General features: G+C 38.2%; 1 protein-coding gene across 1 annotated transcript; it reads left to right on the top strand.

Annotated features, from left to right (window-relative positions):
- On the top strand, positions 1-20,829 carry LOC131648666 (uncharacterized). Its single transcript, XM_058918402.1, has 3 exons — positions 1-342; positions 19,209-19,639; positions 20,724-20,829. Exons 1-3 carry the CDS (start codon positions 1-3, stop codon positions 20,827-20,829), a joined length of 879 nt encoding a protein of 292 aa, XP_058774385.1.
- Positions 20,830-24,748: the final 3,919 nt, after the last annotated feature.

The following is a 24,748-nucleotide window of genomic DNA, read 5'->3' as shown; positions in this document are numbered from 1 at the left end:
ATGGCGGAGTTCATGGGTGTAACACAACCAAAAAGGAAAGATAAACAGCCCGCATACCAAGAGGGAATGCCCGTTTTAGAACGTATACAAGATGAGGGCCCATCATCGAGACCAACCATCCGAGATATAAACTCCTTGCGGAGGACGAATTGGACGGAAGAAATTCCAGTAATTAATTTAGAGACTTCAAGTCAAAGAACCGTCCCCGTTCGACAAGAAACGGAGGAAGAACAACCCAGAGTAAGAGTTGTAGGTAGAAATGAACATCCAGATGGGGTTGTTCAAAGAGTCAGAAGGGAAAATCTGGCCACAGAGAATAACTTGACTGCTATGATAGAAAGGGTGATGGCCAATAATGGCCTAAGTACTGGACTCAGACGTCCAAATTATACATCCCCTATATCAGACTATATTATGCAGACAGAATTACCTAGGGGCACTAAGGTACCCAAATTTACAAAATTTTCAGGCGAAACTAACGAATCGACAGTGGAACACATTGCTAGGTATCTAACAGAAGCAGGGGACTTGGCAGGAAACGAGGACTTGAGGATCAAGTATTTCCCTAGTTCGCTGACAAAGAATGCCTTTATCTGGTTTACTACTTTGCCTCCCAATTCGATAGATGCGTGGGCATACCTAGAAAGATTGTTCCATGAGCAATTTTACATGGGTCAAACTAAGATAAGTTTGAAGGAATTGGCCAGTGTTAAGAGGAAATTCACGGAGACTATTGATGATTATTTGAATAGGTTCCGTCTGTTGAAATCTAGGTGCTTTACGACAGTTCCTGAGCACGAACTTGTCGAAATGGCTGCAGGTGGTCTAGATTACTCAATAAGAAAGAAATTAGATACCCAATACCTTAGGGACATGGCCCAGTTGGCAGATAGAGTTCGACAGGTCGAACGCTTGAAAGCAGAAAAGGCTAGGGCTAACAAAAGTCATAAGAAGGAAAGGATAGCGTACGTCGAAGCCGAAGACGCTGATGATGAGTCTTTCAATGACTCATATAGCCTGGAGGAAGTCGAAATAGACTTAGCAGAATTAAAAGAGGCACCACCTTATGCCTGCAAATTGTTAAATCCTGCAAATGGAAAGAACCCTGTAGAAAATGATAAGAATGATAGGTTTCCTAAGAAAACTTATACATTTGATATTACTAAGTGTGATGAAATATTTGATCTATTAGTAAAAGATGGCCAAATGATACTACCTCCTAATTCCAAAATTCCTCCGTTGGAACAACGGAAGAAAAGAGGTTTCTGTAAATATCATGGGTTTTTAGGCCATAAAACTTCACAATGTTTTCTTTTCAGGGATCTAATTCAAAATGCTATCAATGATGGAAGGTTGAAATTTGCTGACAAGACCAAGAGTCACATGAGGGTCGATACCAATCCCCTAAACATTGCTGATGCTAGCCTCTGTGAGGTAGAAGATATCAACATGGTGGAAGTATCGGAGATCGAAGTGGCGGAAACTAAGGCAATGCTCAACGGAAAGCAGGCTACTGAAAGCCTAAATGATGAAATAATCTTCAATACTGAGATTGAAGAAGCTTCCCAAACAGAGATGACTGAAGCACCAAAAGAAGAGAGCAATGAGGCCACTGAAGACCTCAGGATAAAACTCCAGAAAATCCAAATCTCTGAAGTTGCTCCAGCGGTGGTCAACATGGTTAGCGCCAGACACCCAACATCTGAGTTTGGCGAACTAGAGACACGGCTGACAAGGCAGAATGGGGGTATTAAAGTTCCTCTAAGAGCTGAAAGCCTCAAAGACTACCTATGGAATTGCCATGAGAGAAATGGTGGAAAACAATGGATGTGCCCAAGGTGTTCGATCATGCTGAATCGAAGAATCGAAGCCAATTTCGAAAAGGCTCGACGTGAAAGATGGGAACACCCAGGGAGAGAACCAAATCCTTTACTACAAGTGTACCCAAGGATGGATGAAAGCTTATTAGGATTTTTGATCAGATGCCACAAAGGGAACTCTGAAGTTGCACTCTGCCCCAGATGTGGGGCAGCCTATGATGAGATGCTAGCACGATCATTTGAACGTGTGCACTGCTCCATGAATCAAGAAACTCAGGGGCTACGTCCTGACTTGTATGGTTTCGATGTATGGACCCCAACGAAGAGACCGGATAGTCCACACCCTAGAGTTCGAAGGGTAACGTTCAAAATCCCTGCAGATCCACCTAGGGATAGATGGGTACAAGCCGATGCAAGAACCAACAAACGGCGTAGTTGGGACCAAGGAGGAAGAACCGCAATGGCATATAGGAGACAATTTCAAAGGCCAAATCGAGAGACATATCGATTGGAGAACTATAAGGGAAAAAACCCTATGTCTCGGTCCCAATGGAGGAGGCACCAGAGGATGAAAAAGGCCCAGAAGGAATATAGACCAAGAGAAACTGGAGAAACTAGCAGCAACCAAGTCCCATACCAGGGAGCAAAGTCAAACAAACCTCCGGTGGAACGTGCATTGTTCGAAGCTGAAAAGCTCTTGGATGAAGAAGATAAGATGCGGTCAAATTCCTGGAACGAAGAGGACAGAATGACAAATGATTTTGATTCTGATGGAGTCTCGTCTATAAATTTAAATTGCAATGTTGTGTCCGTACTCCCTCACGAGTTTAACCAGGAAACTGAGGTAGAAGACTGTGAGGAGGCTGATATCGAAGAAATGGCAAAACACAGACCTGTGTGTTACTATGTGCTAAATAATGGTGCAGTCGAAGAGCAGAATGCTTTCTTCGAGAGGCCTGACGAGGGTATGAGAAATCATTTGAAACCACTCTATATTAGGGCTAAGATTGAGAATGTTGGCATCAATAAAGTCCTAGTTGATGGGGGAGCAGCAGTAAATTTGATGCCCCAGTATATGATAAAGAGAATTGGCATGTTCGATACGGACATAAGACCACATAACATGGTCCTGTCTAACTATGAGGGTAAGATAGGACAAACACTGGGAGTTGTTCAAGTCAATTTGACAGTAGGCTCAGTTACCAGACCCACTATGTTCATGGTTATACCAGCAAAAGCAAACTATAACCTGTTGCTCGGAAGGGAATGGATTCATGGGGTAGCAGCTGTACCCTCAACAATGCATCAAAGGGTGGCAATCTGGAGAGAAGATGGCATAGTAGAAAACATCGAAGGTGATCAGAGTTACTATATGGCTGAAGTTAACCAGGTAAATAAATCCAACTTCGATAGGAATCTGGCAAATATAGGACCTTGTCATACTGCAGAAGAGATGTACACCCCAAATAAGAATGCATTGTATTATCTTACTTTGCACCCAAACGGATTCCAATGGGATAGAGAGATCATGGATGGTCCAACGGATACAGCACCTTTAGAAGATCATGCAGCAATACGGCCAACAGGCTGGGACGATGACATTAATCATGTCTGAGTCTTCATTCTTCGAAAAGATTTCGGCCTACGTGGCCGAGAACAAACAGAAGGCGGCTCTCGAGGCCGAATTAGCAGATATAAAGGTAGATACCATCCAAATCAAAGAAGAGATAGCAGAATTGGAGGTGCATACAGATTTCGAACGCTCCAAAGATACGATCCTAGACGAAGAGATTATGGACGAAGGATCAAACCAAAGATTAGATGCAATATACGACGAAGAACCTTTAGGGTTCGAAAAAGACCCAATGGCTTCTAATATAAAGATGTTAGCCCAAGATCCACTCGAAGAAGTAAACCTCGGAGACAGGGATCAAAAAAGGATAACATATATCAGCGCGAAATTAGAGCCAGAACTAAAAGCAACGGTCATCAAAATGCTGAAAGAAAATAGAGATTGCTTTGCTTGGGATTATGATGAGATGCCTGGTCTAGGAAGGGATCTAGTCGAATTGAAGCTTCCAATAAAAGAAGGGAAGAAACCTGTGAAGCAAACTCCTAGAAGATTCGCGCCAGAGATCCATTCGAAGATTAAAGCAGAGGTCGAAAGGCTTTTACGTTGCAAGTTTATCCAAACTACAAGGTATGTCGAATGGATTGCCAATATAGTACCTGTAATTAAAAAGAATGGCTCTTTACGAGTATGCATAGACTTTCGTGATCTTAATGCAGCCACTCCTAAAGACGAATATCCCATGCCTGTAGCAGAAATGCTGGTAGACTCAGCCGCAGGTTTTGAGTATCTAAGTATGTTGGATGGATACTCAGGATATAATCAGATCTTTATTGCAGAAGATGATGTATCCAAGACAGCGTTTCGTTGCCCAGGGGCAATAGGCACTTACGAATGGGTTGTAATGCCTTTTGGTTTAAAAAATGCTGGGGCAACTTACCAAAGAGCAATGAACTCTATATTCCATGACTTTATAGAAACATTCATGCAAGTATATATAGACGACATTGTGGTAAAATCTACTTCGGGAATGAGTCATCTCGATCATTTAAGCCAATCATTCGAAAGAATGAGGAAACATGGGTTGAAGATGAACCCCCTTAAATGTGCTTTCTTTGTACAAGCAGGAGATTTCTTGGGTTTCGTAGTCCATAAAAAGGGAATAGAAATTAACCAGAACAAGACAAAAGCCATCATGGAAACCAAATCTCCATCCACGAAGAAAGAGTTACAATCACTGTTGGGAAAGATAAATTTTTTAAGAAGATTTATCTCTAACTTGAGTGGACGCACGCAAGCCTTCTCGCCTTTACTACGGCTTAAGCAAGGAAAGTTCGAATGGCGTGCTGAACATCAAGAAGCTTTCGATCAGATAAAGCAATACTTGACTTGTCCACCAATCTTATCTCCCCCAAACGGGAAGAAACACATGCGCCTGTACATTTCAGCATCAGACAAAACAATAGGCAGCATGCTGGCACAAGAAGATGAAAATGGCATCGAAAGAGCCATTTACGACTTAAGTAGAGTACTCAATGATGCAGAGACTAGATATACTGCTATAGAAAAACTCTGCCTTTGTTTGTATTTCTCTTGTATTAAACTTAAGTATTATATAAAGCCAGTTGATGTTTACGTTTCGTCTCATTGTGATGTTATTAAGCATATGTTATCCAAGCCAATATTACATAGTCGAATTGGCAAGTGGGCTTTAGCCCTAACGGAATATTCGCTAATATTCCAACCTCTCAAGGCAATGAAAGGCCAAATTGTGTCAGACTTCATTGTCGATCACGCAGTGGTTGAGAATCATCAGCATTACGTGGACCTAAAACCTTGGAAGTTGTACTTCGATGGGTCGACACATAGAGAAGGTTCTGGAGTTGGAGTGTTGATAATTTCTCCTGATGGAATTCCAACAAAGCTCAAGTACAAACTCGAAGGACCATTATGCTCCAACAATGAAGCTGAGTACGAAGCGTTAATCGCCGGACTTGAGGCTTTGTTAGAACTGGGGGCAACCAGAGTCGAAATTAAAGGAGACTCCGAAATGGTCATCAAACAATTAACAAAAGAATACAAGTGCATCAAAGAGAATCTAATCATGTACTTTGTCATTGCAAATAGGCTACTCAAGAAATTCGAATATGTAGAATTGAAACACGTATCAAGGGTGAATAACCAAGAAGCGAACGACTTGGCACAGTTGGCTTCAGGATACAAAGTATCGAAAGAAAAATTGGAAGAATTGATCGAAGTAAGAGGAAGAGCAATGTCTACTAAACTTTCTCCGAGCGATCTAGAGAATTCACAATTGGGTTATGCCAACAAAGAAGAGTTCGAAGTCCTAAATATTGACTCTTTGGCAGACACGGATTGGAGGAGCCCAATAATCAACTATTTGAAGAATCCTTCGACGGAGACAGATAGAAAAATCAAGTATAGAGCCTTGTCATATTTTCTAATGGGGAATGAATTGTTCAAGAAAACTCCTGAAGGGGTATTGCTGAAATGCTTGGGTGAAGCAGAAGCATACTTGGCTCTATCAAACGTACACAGTGGGGCATGTGGTGCACATCAAGCAGGACATAAGATGAAATGGCTTTTGTTTCGTTATGGGATGTATTGGCCTTCAATGTTGAAAGATTGCATAGAATTTGCCAAGGGGTGCCAAGAATGCCAAGAACACGCAGGTATACAACATGCTCCAGCAAATGAACTCAGTACAATAGTGAAACCTTGGCCTTTCAGAGGATGGGCTTTAGATTTAATTGGAGAAATTCACCCCAAATCATCCAGAGGTCAAAGGTACATTTTGGTAGGAATAGACTATTTCACAAAATGGGTCGAAGCAATACCATTGGCAAATGTGGACCAAGAAGCGGTGATTGAGTTTATTCAAAAATATATTATATATAGGTTCGGAATCCCAGAAAGCATAACAACTGATCAGGGATCAGTCTTCACTGGACGAAAAATGCAGGACTTTGCCAAGGAAATAGGATTCAAGTTGCTAACATCCACACCTTATTATGCTCAAGCAAATGGATAAGTCGAAGCAGCAAATAAAATTATAATTGGTCTTATTAAGAAGCATGTGGGGAAGAAACCCAAGAATTGGCATAAGACTTTGGATCAAGCACTTTGGGCTTGTCGAACATCTCCAAAAGAAGCTACAAATACAACTCCTTTCCAGTTGACGTTTGGACATGATGCGGTACTACCAATCGAAATATGTTTGCAGTCAGTAAGAATACAAAGACAAGCAGACATTTCTCCCAACGTTTACTGGGAGTTAATGATGAATGAGTTGGTAGATCTAGACGAAGACAGGCTTCGAGCATTGGAAATGATTAAAAGACAGAAAGAAAGGGTATCCAGAGCATACAATAAAAAGGTGAAAGGTAAAACTTTTGTTAATAATGATTTAGTCTGGAAAGTTATTTTACCTATAGACCGAAAAAATCAGGCGCTTGGTAAATGGTCCCCACATTGGGAAGGACCTTTTCGAATCTTAAAAACATTTTCGAACAATGCTTATGAAATCGAAGAATTAGCAGAAGATCGTGGGATCTTAAGAGTAAATGGGAAGTATTTGAAGAAATATAAGCCAAGCATGTTCGAAGTTAAGATTGCAAAAACGTAGACACTTGAGGTGTCACGAAAAGCCAAAATGGTTAGCCATGTGTCAAAACACATGAGCCATATTGATCAAAATGGCTTTACATGCAGAATAACAGACTTAAAAAGGAAAAGTCAGTCGAAAAGATTGTCTGAATCCAAACCTTCAGGTATTGGAGTCAAGACACGAACGTGTTCGAGATCTATATGGAGATGTCCTTTGAAAGTTTCATCCAAGGTATGCTTAGTCGGAACCACCCGTTCAGCGCGTTTTTTACTACTGTTTTGAAGATCTTTTAAAACGTTGCCACACACAAACCAATCTGGAAAAGGGGGGCTCAAAGCCACACCAAAATCCGCGCTTGGCAGTGGAGGAAATTTTGGAGGATTAAGTTTGAAAGCCACTTCATAACGTAGTTCTGGTCGAACATACGAGGGCAATTTCAACTTATCCAGTTTGGCGGAAAACTTTTCGCGCAAAGTGATTGCAGCCTCATGAACGGTCCGACTAAGATCATCAGGCCTATAGATAGTTTCAAAAAAATTTTGGAAAGCTTGTATTTCTTTAATATGAGTTGTAGTACCTTTACGAAAAGTCTCCTGCACATCAGCAAAAGCTGCAGTTAGTTCCTGCGTCAAACTATCAGCATCAAAGATTTGAGAAGTATAATAATTCGTCCACCATTGATGGAAGTCTGGTGTACAGTAAAAGGAAGGTTCGAAAGGAATAGGGGAAAGGTTGGTGACGCCAGCATATCTGTTAACTTTTGTTTCACATTCTTCTTCTGACAAGTATAAGGTGTGGAAGCACATATGACTCCTTTTCTCATATAAGCATTTTGGTTTTATTTGGACCAATCCAAACTGTCGTGAAACCAAATTTGGTTGATAGCACACAAGAATGCATTGCCCTTTCGATGGTCGAAGACGGTGGAGGAACAACCTTGGAGTCAGAAAAGATTCCCAAATTTCCATAAGCTCAGTTTGTTGATCCTGAGATGTTGGTGGGAATTTCCGAGTAAACCATTCAGGACCCTTGGTTCTATGTACAAACGGAGCCATAGACGGATCGAATTGACGACGCTGGGCAAACATCATCATATACGCTAAGAAGTATTCTTGAAGTTTCCCAGGCTCTTCTTTTGGAGTCAGGTAAGCCAACCTAGTTCCTTCAATAGTTCGATTCCTGATTTTGTCATTTTCCTCCTTGACTTTCCCTCGAAACGGAAGATGAGCTTCGAACGTAGCATTTAGCCACAGTTGCAAAAGCCAGAAAGGTCCAGCATAAAGTAAGGTACCAGATTGGTAATTCTTGGTAAGGTTTGCAGCTTCGCTAAGGTTTTCATAAAGAAATCCCAGAAGTAGTTGGCCAAGATTGAGCTTTTTTCCATTATGCAATTGATTAGCCATGCAAAGATATCTCTTTGCAACTTGTATGGATCTTGAGCAGAAAGCACATCGCGAAAGCCATAGCGCCAAGAAGGCAATATGTTCGTCATCAGAGACTTCTTCGTTCGCGGTAACATGATGTTGTTGGATAAACGCAGTATAAGTAACTGTCGAATTATTAAAGCCAATTGTGTCATCATCCATCTCAGTGGGATCGAAGTCTTCCCCAGTTGGTCGAAGTCCTGTAATCGCAGCTACATCGAAGAGAGTAGGGGTGACCATTCCACATGGGAGGTGGAAAGTGTTGTGGGAAGCATCCCAGAAATGGACCGCTGCTACTAGCATGGGTTGGTTATATGTTAAGCCTGTTTTTGATAGTTGGATCAAATCGTAGATTCCTAACGATTTCCAGTCAGATTCTTTCTTTTTCTCTACTTTTTCTAACCAGGCAAAGTATAAGTCAGGATCTTTGGCTAAAGGGAGTGACCTAAACACTTTCACAAAGTTGGTCATATAATTTAACCTAATTTTTGGCAAAGCCAAAGGGGCTACGGTTGAAGTTTCTTCAACATTAGCAGATTCTCCTGAAGGAGAGCAACCCTCTTCATTTGTGTTAGCTTTGCTCACTAATGGCCTAGTCTTATAATAAGCAGGGAAGAACCTACTTAGGGTTTGGTTATCTTCACCCGGCAATGGACCCATAAAAGCAAAAGATTTTCCAGAAAGTTCAAAGGGTATGATTACCTGGGAAGCGTAGATAGCGCGAACTTCTTCAACGTTAGGGTTTGGAATGTGTTCGTGTTCACCAGACCGTGTGGTGGATTGGAGCTTTAGAGCAGGTTGAAGAACATTGGAAGATGAAGCCATCGGACGAGTTTTGAGAAATTCAGATTTGAAAAGTTTGAAGATGTTGGTTCCTTTGTTTGATGAAGAAGACGGAGAAATAGGAATGAGAAGTTGTAAAAAGAGTGCAAGTCCAAAGTATTTCAAGGTTTAACGGAAATCCTTTTTAAATCTTTTGGGTAAAACCCAAAGGACACGTGGCGAATGATGATTTAATCCAATGGCGGTCAAAAGATTCAGTCTTACTCCTAGTATATAGGAGTAATGATCAGGAAGTAAGGTCAAGGACGTGGGAATGTAAGTTATGAGAAGACATTTTTGAGAATGACAAGACGTTTCGGAAACAGAGATTATCAATGATTATGACGTTTAGTCAGTAGTCTTGGAACTATCAAAAATTTAATAAGAGACGAAATCTTATGATGGCAAAAAACGCCTATTTCTGTTGATCTTCGAAACAGGCATTTATTGGGGGCAATTTGTTAGCTGAAGATTTCGTTGAACAAATATATGTGCTTCGAAGGAGTGTATGATCGAAGGCAAGGTGGTTACTGATGACCATCTCTGAGAAATATAAAATGGCTACTGATGGCCATGTTTCGATAGCAAGAAACGTCTAAGTTTTTTATGAAGGTGATGGCTACTGAAAGCTATTGGAAGGACATATCCTCGAAGACTTAGACAAAATTTATAAATTGCTTAAGTATTATTGTTTAGCGTGTTTGTTAGTAAGTGTTTATTAACATACTGCCACGCGTCGAAGATGGACTCAGGCGGGAAGATTTGAAATTCGAAGATAGTTGCGTAACTGCTTATTCACAGATGTCATCGCTGGAAGTTCTTATGAGAAACGTGGCAGCGGATTAGCGTAGGGCCGTTATGGTCGAAACTAGTATAAATAGGAGTTTTTATGATAGAATTCCGTGTGTTCATTTTGTACAAATCACTCACATATTTACTCAAGTATCAAGCGTTAACGAGAACGAGTTCGCTGAGAAAATGTACGTATGACACCACCATCTTAATACATGAGTATTATCTTTTATTGCTTTTCGTTTTCGAATATCTTTAAATTCTTGCATTCTATTTACTTCTTGTCATTTACATTACTGTATCTTTACTTTCATGTTATTTACTTCTTGTCATTTACATTACTGTATCTTTACTTTCATGTTATTTACTTTCATGTTATTTACTTTCATGTTATTTACTTTCATGTTATTTACTTTCATGTTATTTACTTTCATGTTATTTACTTTCAAGATCTTTAACAGTTTTATGTTTTAAGATTCTTTACATTTAAACAGAATTGCATGTTACGTTATCTGCGTTGTTTACATTTTAAAGTCATAATCACATATAATCAAGTCATCACTAAAAGTGTATGTTTTCAATCGAATAACATTTGTCGAAGACAACGAATCATGAACATGGTTCTAAAGAATATTGATAACAATCTAATTGACTATGTGTCCTAGGATCAATCTAGTCGATCCTGCGAGTAACCAAATCATATTTATTATAGTTTGGAGGACTAGCGGTTGTTTACCGGAAATCACCGTAAACAAGTGTGTGTGCACTTATAGCCTTATACCTTTACGGATAAGTCCTTTGCTTATCACTCACTTACTATATCAGAAGATTAAGTCCATTCCTATAAGCCCTTTGTCAGATATTATCTTTGTGTTGACGCTGCTTGAAATCACTTTAAGGTTTTTGGATACTTTTCACTTTGCTTGCCTTCTTTGGATATTTCCACAAACAATCACACTTAGGATTGCTTTGCTTTCTTCGAACGATTAAGTTTATCAAACCATAATATCTTGGTTTGCATTTTTAACCGTTTAAGCGTTGTGCTTGATTCATCATTAGTTGTCCTCAGTTGTCATCATCAAAGTTGATGTCTTGATTAAAGGTTTGTTACCTACAAAACAATGTTCCATAATATCAACACTCCCCTTTAAGATTGAGCATATAAGTTAAATGTTCCAAGTTTTCCACATATATAATTAGTTCTGCGACTTCACATGGATTTTATAATTACATCTTCCAATTGGTCATTAAAGTTGACAAATCTTGTGACGATGTTTCCTGATTCAATCTCCTCATTGACAAAGTGATAGTCTATCTCAATATGTTTAGTCCTCTCATGAAAGACTGGATTTGAAGCAGCGTGCAATGAAACTTGATTATCACAAACAAGTGTCATTGGTCTTGCTTATTCAATTTGAAGTTCCTTGAGAATTTTCTTTAACCAAATGAGTTCACATGTTGCCATTTCCATGGCCCTATACTCTGCTTATGCACTTGATATTGCAACTACATTTTCTTTCTTACTTTTCAAGTATAAAAGATTTCCTCCAACAAGTACACAATACCCAGAAGTGGATCGTCTATCAATGGTTGATCCTACCCAATCAACATAAGAGTATCCAACTATCTGAGTATGTCCTTTATCTTCATACACGAGACATTTTTTTGGAGAAAATTTCATAAATCCCAGAATTCGAACAACTGCGCCCATGTGTTCATGGCAAGGAGAATTTAAGAATTGGCTTATCACACTAATTGAAAAAGAAATGTTCAGACTAGTGACTGTGAGATAATGCAAACTTCCAACCAATATCCTATACCTTCCTGAATCAGATAGAGGCTCCCCTGATTTGGTAGGAGTTTGACACTTGGATTCATAGGAGTATTATATGGTTTAGCATTCAATAAACCTGTTTCTTTCAAAATATCCATAGCATATTTCCGCTGGGAAATCACCAAACCATGTTTAGATTGAGCTACCTCAATTCACAGAAAATAGCAGAGTTTACCAAGGTCTTTTGTTTGACATTTATTCGAGAGATGTTTTTTTCAATTGGAGTATGCTCTGCTGATCACTATCAATTATGACAATATCATCTACATACAGAATAAGATAAATACACCCATGGCTTGAGTGGCGATAAAACACATAATGGTCGGGTTCACTATGGACCATACAAAATTATTTTACTACAATGTTGAATTTTATAAACCAAGCTCTCAAAGATTTCTTAAGACCATAAAGAGACTTATGTAGCCTACAAACCATAGTCAATGACTCCCCTTGAGCAACAAAAGCATGTGGTTTCTCCATATATAAGTCGAACTGAATGGATGCAATATAGAAAATAAGTCGAACTGTTGCCATCTTGGCTACAGACGAGAAAGTATCACTATAATCCAACCAAAAAATCTGAGTGTATCCTTTTTCTACCAAGCGAGCTTTAAATTGATCAATCTTACCATCAGGACAAATCTTCACTGTATAAAGACAGCGGAAACCTACCAAATATTTCCTAGGGGGAGAGGAACCAGTTCCTAAGTACCACTGCTTTGAAGAGCACACATATCATCAATCATTACTTGCCTCTATTCATGGTGAGATAATGCTTCACCTGAAGTTTTAGGAATATAAATAGAAGACAAAGAAGACAAGAAAATATAATGCAAATGGGAAAGACAATGATAACATAAATCAATATAATGTGGAGAAGGATTTCGTGTTTGACGTATACCTTTTCGAAGGGAATTCGGAATATCAGAATCAGATTGCTGGATCAGATGCATTGATCGAGGGAGCATTAGGGGAGAGTGTGTAATGACCTCATGGACAAATATGATCACATGGATAGGTACGACAGACATTGGTTGACAACAGTGATATGTTTGAAGTGGTCGAGAAGTGGGGGGGGGGGTCAACCGTAGGAATATCTAGTGAGTCAGGATCCATAAACTGATGGAAGTAATGGTAGACAGGACATTAATAACTTCCGAAAGGAGTGTGGGAGTACTTTCCGGAAGGGGTTTTAGACCCGAAGAAGGTAACATCAGCCGATATGAGGTATCATTGTAAAGTATGTGAATAGCAACGATAACTTTTTGGGATCGATGATAACCAATAAAAATACACTTTAATGATCGAGCTGATAGTTTATCAAGACTAGGACAGAGAGATTGTGTACAAAACATGTAGACTTGAAGACTCGAGGAAAAATGGGGTGAAGGGGGATAGGGAAAAAGGATTGGATGAGGGATTTTATTGTTGATGGAAGATGATGGCATGCGATTTATAAGGTAACATGTTGTTAGCACAGTGTCCCCTCAAGACCGAAGTGGAATATTACCATAGAGAAGTGGATGAGGTTTCTACGATATGTCAAATTTTGCGTTCGGCTACTCCGTTTTGTTAAGGTCTATAAGGGTAATATGTTTTGTGGAGAATACCATTACCATACTATTACCCTAGGATTTCGAATTGTTAATAATGGTAAATAATCTTTAAGATATGTTGAAGTTATTAAAAAGTCTAAGGCAAAGCAGTCTGGTTAAGAGGCTTTCCTAGTCAAAGACTATGGTTCGACTACAAAATGCCATTGTTATCAGGGTTCGACTAAAATTGGCAAGCTCGCCATGATGGTCGACTAAAATAAGCAGAAAACTTAGGCGTTTTTTCCAAGTATGTTTTGAAGTCGGAAAGCATCAGAAGTCAAAGGAAGCAGTTTCAGACAGTTTTCAGCAGTTCCTACAGGACGCGTGGAAGCCTCACAGACGAAGATGCTGCATGTCGAAGACACGTGTTGGCTAGTAATCAGTCGATCGTTAGTAGTAGTTATTTTATTTTCACTATTTAAGCAAGTTCCAGAGGAACAGTTTAGGGTCCGCATTTTCTACAAAAACACAAGTAAACTCAAATCTTTGTGCAATAATGAGTGACGAGTGCAACTTTGGAATGTATGTATGCGTACCAGTTTAATTTATGCAATCATTTTACGTTATGCATTACTTTCAGTGCACATTTACTACTTTTTATTGCTTTCATTTACTTTAAAGTCTTGAATTTCAGTGTTTACTTTTACTTTAAAGTTATTATTGCATTTAATACAAACCAGATACACATAATAGACAAATAAAAGTAATTAGTCCTGGAATATTCTAGTTGGTTCCGGAAAAGTAACCTTTAAAAAGGAAACTAGCGCTTGTTTACCAAATTTCTAGGTAAACAAATTGGCACACCCGGTGGGACTCGTCAATTGCTGTTTGTTTTATATTTGTTAGTGTAAGAGTTATGTATGATACTAAGAAGTGGTCGAAAATTAACTAACATGTCTGAAGTTAATACGAATGATTCTGACCTTTCTGGAAATCAAGGAGTTGTTCTAACCGGAACAACATCACAAAATGCTGCAAATTCGTCCCCAGTTAGAACAACAAATACTGGTGGATCGACGGCAGCAACATTGGTATCGTCACCAATGAATGTACGGTCACCATTTAACCCATTACGACCGCCGTTTCAAGGAATGATACCTCCACCAGGTTTTACCCCTCAGTTTGGAATGCCCACTTCCATGATGCAAGGTTTACACACGAATCCTTCATCATATTCCGACAATATGATGGCAACAAGCACATCAAACTTAGGGAGTCGACCTATGGGCATAGGTTATATTAACCAGACATTGCCATCTCTAAGTACTACGTCAATGTTGTCAATCCAAAAAACAAATAGACGAAAGCAACCATGAGATGGTGAATGCCCTTACTCAACAAATGGGAACTGTTTTTACTCCCATGATAAACAATACGAACCAAAGTTATGAAATATTGGCTGGAAAAATGGCCAGAATAGCAGATTTCTTTGGAGCGCCCCCACAACCAAACCTTTCGACTCCACAAGGGTCGAATGTAAGAGTAGTTAAAACTACGAGAAATGGGGACCAAATTGAACAAGAGATCCCTAGAGTAGTACAAAGGCATCAAGATGCTGATCAGGTTCTTAGAAATATCCGGCAAGATGTCAATGTTGGACACAATAATTTCTCTAATATAGTCGAACAAATTTTAGTTCAGAATGGAATAAATGTAGGTTTGCATAGACCTAATTTTGTTTCCCCATTGTCAGAGTATGTAAGGCAAACAGAATTGCCTAGGGGTTGGAAAATCCCAAAATTTTCCAAATTTGCTGGTGAGACTAGCGAATCGACAGTCGAACATATTGCTAGATTTCCGACAGAGGCGGGGGAAATAGCAAACAACGAAAATCTAAAGATGAAATATTTCCCAAGTTCTCTAACAAAAAATGCCTTTACTTGGTTTACGACCTTACCTCCACAATCTTTGTTTTCGTGGAACCAGTTAGAACGATTATTCCATGAGCAGTTTTATATGGGACAGTCGAAGATTAGTTTGAAAGAATTAGCCGGAGTTAGGAGAAAGGGTACAGAAACGGTCGATGACTATCTAAACCGTTTTAGGTTATTGAAAGCTAGATGTTTCACACAAATTCCTGAACATGAGTTAGTCGAAATGGCTGCAGGTGGGCTAGATTATTCCATAAGGAAGAAATTAGATACCCAACATTTAAGGGATATGGCACAACTGGCAGACAGGGTACGTCAATTCGAAAGGCTAAAAGCTGAAAAAGCCAGAGTTAGTAAATATCACAAGAAAGAAAAGATAGCTTATGTTACTACAAATGAGTTCGACTCTGATAGTGATAGTGAATACGAGGAAGGAGAGGTTAATGTGGCTGAATTAAAGCCAGGACCACCATATATATGTAAATTACTCAAGCCCTCAAAAGATAAAAATCCGATCGAAAGTAAAAATGAAAAATTTTCTAGTAAAACATACTCATTTGATATAACAAAATGTGATGAGATATTTGATTTGTTGGTTACTGATGGGCAAATCATAGTACCCCCAGGACTTAAAAATCCTCCTCTTGAACAAAAGAAAAAAAGAGGATTTTGTAAATTTCATAATTTCTTGGGTCATAAGACTTCTCAATGTGTCCTTTTCAGGGATTTGGTGCAGAAAGCTTTGAAAAAAGGAAGGCTACAGTTTGGAGAAAAACCAAAGTCATCAATGCAAGTTGATACTGATCCCTTGCAAGTCGAAGAAGCTCACTATACTGAGCTTGCTGATGTGATGATGGTCGAGACTGCTGATGGTTTCCGCGGAAAGAAAGACGGTGCTACTGATGGCAAAGTCTTGAACATGGTGTATCCTGAACCAAGAGAGAGCCTTCTGAAATTCCTTGAGAGGTGTCACAACAACAACTCTCAAGTTGGATTATGTCCAAGGTGTGATGCTGTTTTCAATGTTGATGCTGCAAACAAAGTGAGGTTCGACCCTCGTCGAGGTAAGAATCGTCAATTCATGTATACAGGGGAAAACAGTGGTCGAAGGGCTGGAGAATACAGGAAGCTATTCGAAAAGCCGAAGCCTATTCGCCCCAAGACAGACGTCCCTGAGAATAAGTGGGTAAAACCCATTAACTTCAGAGGAGGAAAACGTCCAGAATGGCAGATCCAAGGTGTTGGAGCAAATGCTGAAGGCTCTTGGACTGATAGTGGATCTAAAAAGAAAGATTACATATCTCCACACTACAAAGGAAAGAATCCCATGACTCGAACGCAGTGGAGGCGTTATCAGAGAAGCCATAAGAATGGGCAGGAAAGCTCGAAGATGATGCATGTAAAGCCCGTATTTAATTAATTATTTTAATTAAATATTATTGAATATTTTTTTGGTTTGTTTAGAATATTATATGAATATGTCGAATATGTGGTTAAGTCGTTAAATTGATAGTCGAGTAAAATTAGTCGAGAAATTAATATTATAAATAATACTAGTTTAGTAGAATTATTAATTTAATAGTTAAGTTAATTTTGGGTGGTAATAGCAAAAAAATTAAGGTGACTACTAGTAAACCCATTAAGACCCATAGTGGCCCTTTTATTTTATTAAGTCTTAAAATTTCTAATAGTTAGAAGTAGCAGTTAACAAAACCAAAGCTAAAGAAAAAGTTTCACATAGCAGCATAAGGAAAATAAGGGTTTGGTGCTGGCAGTTCAAGGTTGCTGTCTTAGAGTTCAGATCCCGATCAAATTTTCGAGCTTCCTTCAATCCAATCAGGTAAGGGGTGGGGTTCGACTAATATAATCGATTGTATGATAGTTGTTATGTGGGATTGGGGTTGTACGATTTCGTTGTTAATTTTTGTATTTGTGCTGAAATTGTTAAAGTTGTGATAGTTGTATTACAATCCATGTTATTGCTGTTTGTCGTGCCATATAAATTCTGGATTATGAATTGAAGTAGGTGTTAGAAATTTTAATATGAATCTGGGTTGAATTTCAATGAAGGGTATGTGTTTAATCTGGAAAATAATGCTGCGAATAGAAAAAGAAGAACAATAGCTTAGGGATGTCGTCTCAATTAATTGTAAGGGGAGGGGGCGGTCTTCTCCACTTGGGGGTGGGCGCTTTTAGTCTGTTTATGCCTTGGCTTCATTGCTTTTGGTTACTGTAATGTAGTTTTGGTTTAATTAAATAATACATTACAATTGGTACTTGAATTAACTAATGACAGGTAGTATATATAAGTATATATATTTTGTGGTAGTAAATCAAATTTCAAAGGAATACTTATAGCATGGGAGGAGTAGGTAGCTGCAAAAAAAAATTAGCATTAGTATTATAGAATGATATTGTTAAGAAAATGATGGCAGGTGTAATATCAGTGGGATCTATTTATAGTTATAAGTGAATTAGTAGAGAAATTGATGAGATAGTAGAATAAACATGATCTACTACTACTACTAATAATAATAATAATAATAATAATAATAATAATAATAATAATATTAATAATAATAATAATAATAATAATAATAATAATAATAAGAAGAAGAAGAAGAAGTATGGTGCTGTTAGAAGTATATCAGTTGTAGTAGTGCACATGAACTAGTTAATTAGCAGTGTTGGCTGTAAGATAAAACAGTATCGAGAGTAAATTAAGCGGTATTTTTAGTTGCTTGGAATCGAGCGAAATTTGTCGGGATGGTTCACGTATGCAAGTAGATAATTGTTGTTGGTTATTTTTGTTGATTTCGGTGAATTGCAGGTACTGTTGGAATAAGTTGGTTCGTCCTAAAATTGGACAAGTTTCGGTCGTAAGCTTAAATAGCCAAAGTTGAAAGTTGTTTAAGTTGCGGTTTAAGTTGTGGTTTAAGTAGTCGGTTATGTTGCTGTTATTATGATTTTGTTGTGATATTATTGATTTGATGTCGTTCATGTTGTCGCATAACATTGCATTGATTAAGTTGACCTTGATGGCATTGATTAAGTTGGCCTTGATGGCACCCCGTTCAAGTTGTTGAAATGCCTCGATAACCTGGCATATGATTAAGTTGGGAGTTGTACTCCGATGGATCCACATGCATTTGCATAGTCGAGTTTCATGTTGAGTTTCATTTTGACGTCATTGTTATTGCTATGTTGCTTGGTTGATTGTTGTATTGTGGTTGTTTCTGAATGTGGTGAATATTATATGATTCTATATCTAATATATCAATTATCATGCTTTTGCTTATACTTTTCGATATCTCACCCTTTTCTTTGTTTTTGCCATTGCCTTTATATTGGTAATGTGCAGGTAACGAGGAGTAAAGATTTAGTAGCTTTTGGGTGTCGTTGCTCTGATACGTAGCACTCGGGGGGAACGAACGCTTGATTTAATTTATGCCGTTATTTATTTTTCAGTTGAACGGAAGTCATTAATTTAATAATTTGTTTTTAATTAAAGTTCTTTCAAAAGATGCTACGGTACTTGAGGAGTTATTATTGAATCCGCTGCGTTTGTTTGGTATCACAGTTGAATTGTTATTGAAGAATTACTATGATGAGTGTTATGTATCGTTTATTATGAATTATGCGGTTGTTTCAAAGTTGAAAGTGTGATACCCCATGTTTGTCGAATTTTTGAAAATACTCTGATTTTCGTTTAATCAATATTATTATCGAGGGTAGAATTTGGGGTGTTACATTAGTGGTATCAGAGCAGGTCGGTCCGTCCGACCAAGTTGTTGCGTGTTTGACAATCGAGTATTGTTAACTACTTTTATCTAACTGTTGTTTATGTTGTAGTGCTTAGTTGAGATGGCTGGTAGAAACGATGCCGCGATTGCTGCTGCTTTGGAGGCTATGGCTCAGGTTCTGGCAAATCAACCAAATGCCGATGAGAATGCTGGATCTCGTAGTTTGGCGACCTTCCAGAGGGAGAATCCGCCAATCTTCAAAGGAAAGCATGACCCTGATGGCGCATTGGAATGGTTGAAGGAGATTGAGAGGATCTTCCGTGTGATGGATTGCACTCCAGCGCAAAAGGTTCGTTATGGTACTCACATGCTAGCAGTCGAAGCTGATGATTGGTGGCTAGACACTCGCCAGAGATTGGAGGTGGCAGGTGAAGAGATCACTTGGGTTGTGTTCCGTAGGGAATTTCTGAGAAAGTATTATCCTGAAGATGTTCGGGGTAAGAAAGAGATTGAGTTTCTTGAACTCAAACAGGGGAATATGTCTGTCATACCCCAAAATTTGCCCTCATATATTTAGAAACGCCATTTTATTTTGAATAAATGAATTGGCACAATTGATAAAAATTTGAGCGTGAGATCTACAATAGCGCGAGGTTCCATGTCCGAGCCCTACTACTGACAATTTTTCTCTTATTTGTTACTAACACAATTTTTGTTTTAAAATTACCTTTTAAAGAAAATCAAAAAAAAATTGTTTTCTATCAGTTTTGACTAATTTTTGTTTTTTAATAATTATTTCCACTGTTTTCCATTTTATTCATAAAATACAAATATTTGAAAAGAAAAAAAGAGAGAAAAAGTTTTTTACACCTTTTATAATTTAGGTTTTTATTTATGGATTAAATTGGGCTTTTAGATTATTTTAATTAGCTTTAACCTAATATTTTGTTATATATACTAATAGAAAACTTTCCACCAAAGGGGACCCGATTCATGTATATATCTACCCTATTCATGTATATATCTACCCCGACAGAAACCCTTATTTCGGGACTGCAGAACCCTATTAAAACACTTGCAAGCATCGTGAAACAGGGAGGGATTCGGCCTCCAAACTCCTTCCAAAAGCTTCAAAACGCAAAGAAAATTGGTAGACGAAAGTAGAGGCTGAGTTCAAAATCCGTAGCACCTCAAGAATTTAGAAAATTGGATTTCAACCGATCAATAACGTTTTAAAGATCCCAGCGTCTCTCTCGGCTCTCTCTGAATCCAAATCAATCATCACCATCGTCCAAAGCCTTTGGAATCGCCCTCAAACGGACACTACAGTTTGCACCTTCTGAAATTTTTCAATCGCGACAATCCATACATCATGAACACGTTTTGATCACATATTCGTATTTAAAATCATGTTTGTAAGTTCTCTGTGTTATTTAATTGATGTTGGAGTGCAAGGTCTGAGTTACACCATGGTTAGGTTACGGAGCTCTCAAATTGGGGATTTTAGTTAGAGACCGAATCAGCCCAAACTAATGGTTCCATCGTGTTCAGAGCGTGATTTCTGATCGAACCATGTTAAGAGTTGATGTTTATTCGTTGTGTTTAGTTTTATGTTGATTTACAGGTTCAATGGTGGCTGGGATTGCAGACGAACAGGGAAGAACGAAGCTGAAGCGCGCGTGTTTTTTTTTCGAATTCTTGGACTCGACATTTTATATATTGTTTGTTGATTATTTAATTAGCAGCGAAGACAGTGTGTCTTAGCGGAAGAGGGCGCGTCCTAAGAGTCTATACGCAAGGGAGGGAGTTCGAATCCCGCTCCCAGCATTTATTTTAATTATTCTTTGTGACAAGCTTTGCATATTGATTGTGCATGCAGTCTCACATACGCTATGGTGCAACCCCTCCATCTACCATCAGATATGCATACTGATGGATCTAACGTGTCAGAAAAAGCAGGCATACCATGGACTCTCAGACGCTGGTCGCACCGAATCAAAACGCTAAGTCTTTTATTCTATTTTATTTTACTTTTATTTTGCTTTGATTTTTGCATATTTTCTTTATTTCTTTTTTTGTTTTTTTTTAAAATTCAAACCTTTTTTATTTCTTCCCTTTTTAAATTAACCTTTTTTTTTTTTGTAAATAAATCTAGATTAATGTTTTTTTAATTAATTTTAGTGTTTTATTTTATTGAATACTTAATTTAGTTTTGAATGCTTAAAATTTAATTTAATTGATCTAGAAATTAGGATTAATTAATTTAGGTTAATTCAAAATCAATTTAGGGTTCACAAAATTATTTAATCAGGATGAGATAATTTTAAAATTAATTTTTAGGTTCGTTAGCCTCGTTTCGTTCAGAAACCCTAGTGGCCTTAGTTTTTGTTAGGTAGACGTCATCCATTAACTTAGTGTCTTTTCTCATAAAACCTTATTCCCTAAAAATTCCACTACTGGGTTAGCAACAGGGTGTCTTTCGATTATGCGCTACGCCTTTTACGAAGCTAAGTCTCCCGATTTTTATTTTCATTCGTTTTATTATTTAAATCCTTATTTGCATTATAAAATGGTTATTAGGGTAAAAACCTCAAAAGTCAATGGACTCTTTTGCACTCACGACTTTATTTATTTTTGCCCATTTTTCAGGGTTAACTTCGAGGCAACCTCCGACTACCAACCATATCAAATCAAAGCTAAGTCTCTTTTCATATTTGTCTAAATTCTTTTTGCCATTTTTTATTAAATTAGGGTTAGCCTTAATTGTCATTGAATTAGCCATACACTCACTTCCTGCTACTGCTAATTCTCAGATGTTCAGAGTCAATGCTTGAGGCAACCTCTGCCTATCAACCTTCATCAATCGAAGCTAAGTTTCTTTTACCTTTTTCTTTTTATTTTTATTTTGACTAGGGTTAACCGTACCTGATTTCTGAATTGCTAATGCACTCACCCCCTATTTTATTTTCTATTTTCCTAATTTTCAGGGTTTGCCAACCGCCAAAGCACAAATAGTCGGTAACCCTAAAAACCCTGATTTATCTGTTATTATTACTTATACCAAACCCTATTAGGGATCCGCTGGTTTCTTTTTCCCCTTCCCCATATTGCTATTATTACTATTTATATTAATTGATGTGGTTAGTAACCCTAGGGAGTGACAACCATTTAATTGAATTAGAATCACCTAATTACAAGATAAATATCCGAATTTAATCACGTGATTGTTGCACCCACGCACACTTTTTGGTAACCCCTCTTGTTGCCTATTGGCTGTTGCCTTGTTGCCTTGTGTTTTTTTGCAGAATAGCCATGTCCCTCGAATACGAGGATACCTCAGCCATGTTGCCTCAATTAAGATCATGGGTCCCTAATGATGCTGCCTTCGATACACTAAACATGATCTCGACCCTCGGAAGTTGCCTACGAAAGGCTGAGGTATCCTCTGGCTGCCTACGAAAGGCTATTCTGGTTCTTCCCTTAGACTACCTGCCTCTCTATGGCATGGGACAGTCTTATGGTGAACGAACTCTTGATGACCCTTCAACCTCCAAATGAAAGGCTTCCTGCCCTCTTATGGCATGGATAGACCCTTTCATCCTGAAAGGCTAAAAGAACGTTTTTTACAAATACTAAAGGTAATTGCTCCTAATTGCCTTGCTCTGGCTAAACTTTTTCATATTCTTTCTCATAAACCTTCAAAATGGCTACGCTCATTTACGAGCTAAAGTCTGTTTTCTATTCTTCTACATTTCTTTTCAAAACGAACAAAGCAATTAAGAGCCCATGGATAACCATGGATGCAAAGGGTGCCTTACACCTTCCCTTTGCATAATTACCCCCCGAACCCTGTTTTTATTTAAAAGGTTTTTTTTGTTCTTTTAACCTTTCTGATTTAATTTGAATAAAATAAAAGTCGGTGGCGACTCTTGTTATCCGCAACATTTCGATAAAAAGTCAGTTCACCGTATTACAGAACTGGCGACTCTACTGGGGAGAATTTTCTTATAAAAGAGGGGTTACCTTAAAAGTTTAGGATTCACTTTAAAAATGTTTTCTATTGTTTGCTTTGCTTGCTTTATTTTTCAGGGCTGTTTTGGGAAAAGTGAAGGACGAATCCTATTCCTGGATTCAAGAACACTTAAGATTAGGAGCGGCATAGTCATGGAGACCCCCCTTGTGCATGCTTGGGGTTGGTCAAAATGAAGTTCGCACTTGAGTTATGTAACGCCCGGAAAATAAGTATATGCTTAATTTGGACGTTTGTGACGTTTATTGGAATGTTACCGTTTTTGGAGTCGTTTCAGTCGGTATTAGTTCGGGATGGCGGACTAATATTTAATTGAAGGTTTTCATATTTTTGGTACTAGAAATATTATTAAGGTAATATTCCGCGTTTTGGGGCGTTTGAACGATATTTGAGCGTAGGGGAATTTTGGTCTTTTCCGCGGGATAAATATTTTCTTTATAAGAAAGAGATATTTGTGAGAGAGGAAAAAGGATGGAAAGAAAAAGAAGATAAAGAAAGAGAAGAGAGGAAGAAGAAGAGCAAAGGGGAAAAACAAGAGAAAGTGGAGGATTCTCAACCGAATCGATTGCCGATCGTCACAATAGCAAGGTAAGGGGGTGAATCTAATTTATCTTGGATGTATGATTCTTATAGTCTTGTTCTTGTTCTTGTTCTTGTTCTTCTTGTTCCAATTTCCACAATTTTCTTGTGTGGTCTTTGTTTGATTTAAGTTTGTTTGAGAATGATTGTATGATGATTAAATGATATCCTTGTTATGTTATGGTGATTGATCATGTTTGTTTTCCATTTCTATGGCTTGATTGAGTTTGGATAAAAAGTTAGGTTTTGAGATAGATTGATGAATCAACCATGGAAAGTTTGATGTTAGGTTGTTTCTATGGTTTGTATGTGTTGTATTGGTGTTATAATGATGTTTTGGAGTGGTTTTGGTGGGTATAAGAGGGTTAGGACCGTTCTGGTTCGTTCTGAATTTTTCTGGGTTTACGCAGGTCCGCTGAGCGGAGGTGGGTCCGCTGAGCGGAGGTTCTGTTGCAGAAAATTCTCTATGAGGGTCCGCTGAGCGGAGCTGAAGCGGACAACAGCTTTTTCTGTTTTTCCAAAACTTTGAAACTTCGTAACTCCGGAACCGTAACTCCGATTTTGTCGCCGTTCGAAGCGTTGGAAAGCTAACGCAATGAACTATATTATTATCTAATTAAATGATTCATAGGATGTAGTATCCCATTATTTTTATTAGGATCAAGTGATGAGTTGTGTAGTATGTTCAATTTTCCAAACTTTGAAACCTTGTAACTTTTGATCCGTAGCTCCGTTTCGTACGCCGTTCGAAGTGTTAGGAAGCTAGTTGGATGTTCTATATGATAGTATAGGCTTGGTTAGCTTGTTATTAATTGGTTATGAGGTGTTGTTGATGAAAACACATAATTGTTTATATGCGCGATATGATTGGTAAATAATCATAGTGCTTGGTGGTAATTGTTAATGATGTAGGATGTAGTAGTGGTTGGTTGATTTTCATAAATGGTTTTGTGAACTAGTGCATGATAAATCATGATGATGTGTTGTGTGAATGTTATCGTATTGGTACGAGGTATGTGATTAGTTGTCGATAAACATGA

The sequence above is a fragment of the Vicia villosa genome, linkage group LG2, assembly GCF_029867415.1.
Source record: "Vicia villosa cultivar HV-30 ecotype Madison, WI linkage group LG2, Vvil1.0, whole genome shotgun sequence".
Taxonomy (NCBI): Eukaryota; Viridiplantae; Streptophyta; class Magnoliopsida; order Fabales; family Fabaceae; genus Vicia; species Vicia villosa.
Note: the sequence above shows the minus strand (reverse complement) of the source record. Positions and strands in the feature narration are given on the sequence as shown.

What these genes read in the sequence shown, in the direction of transcription:
- LOC131648666 (XM_058918402.1), top strand. Translation starts at nt 1, where the DNA reads ATGGCGGAGTTCATGGGTGTAACACAACCAAAAAGGAAAGATAAACAG. An exon ending in TGACTGCTATGATAGAAAGG is followed by an intron (nt 343 to 19,208) that starts GTGATGGCCAAT and finishes TTTATGTTGTAG; the next exon opens with TGCTTAGTTGAGATGGCTGG. An exon ending in GAACTCAAACAGGGGAATAT is followed by an intron (nt 19,640 to 20,723) that starts GTCTGTCATACC and finishes GTTGATTTACAG; the next exon opens with GTTCAATGGTGGCTGGGATT.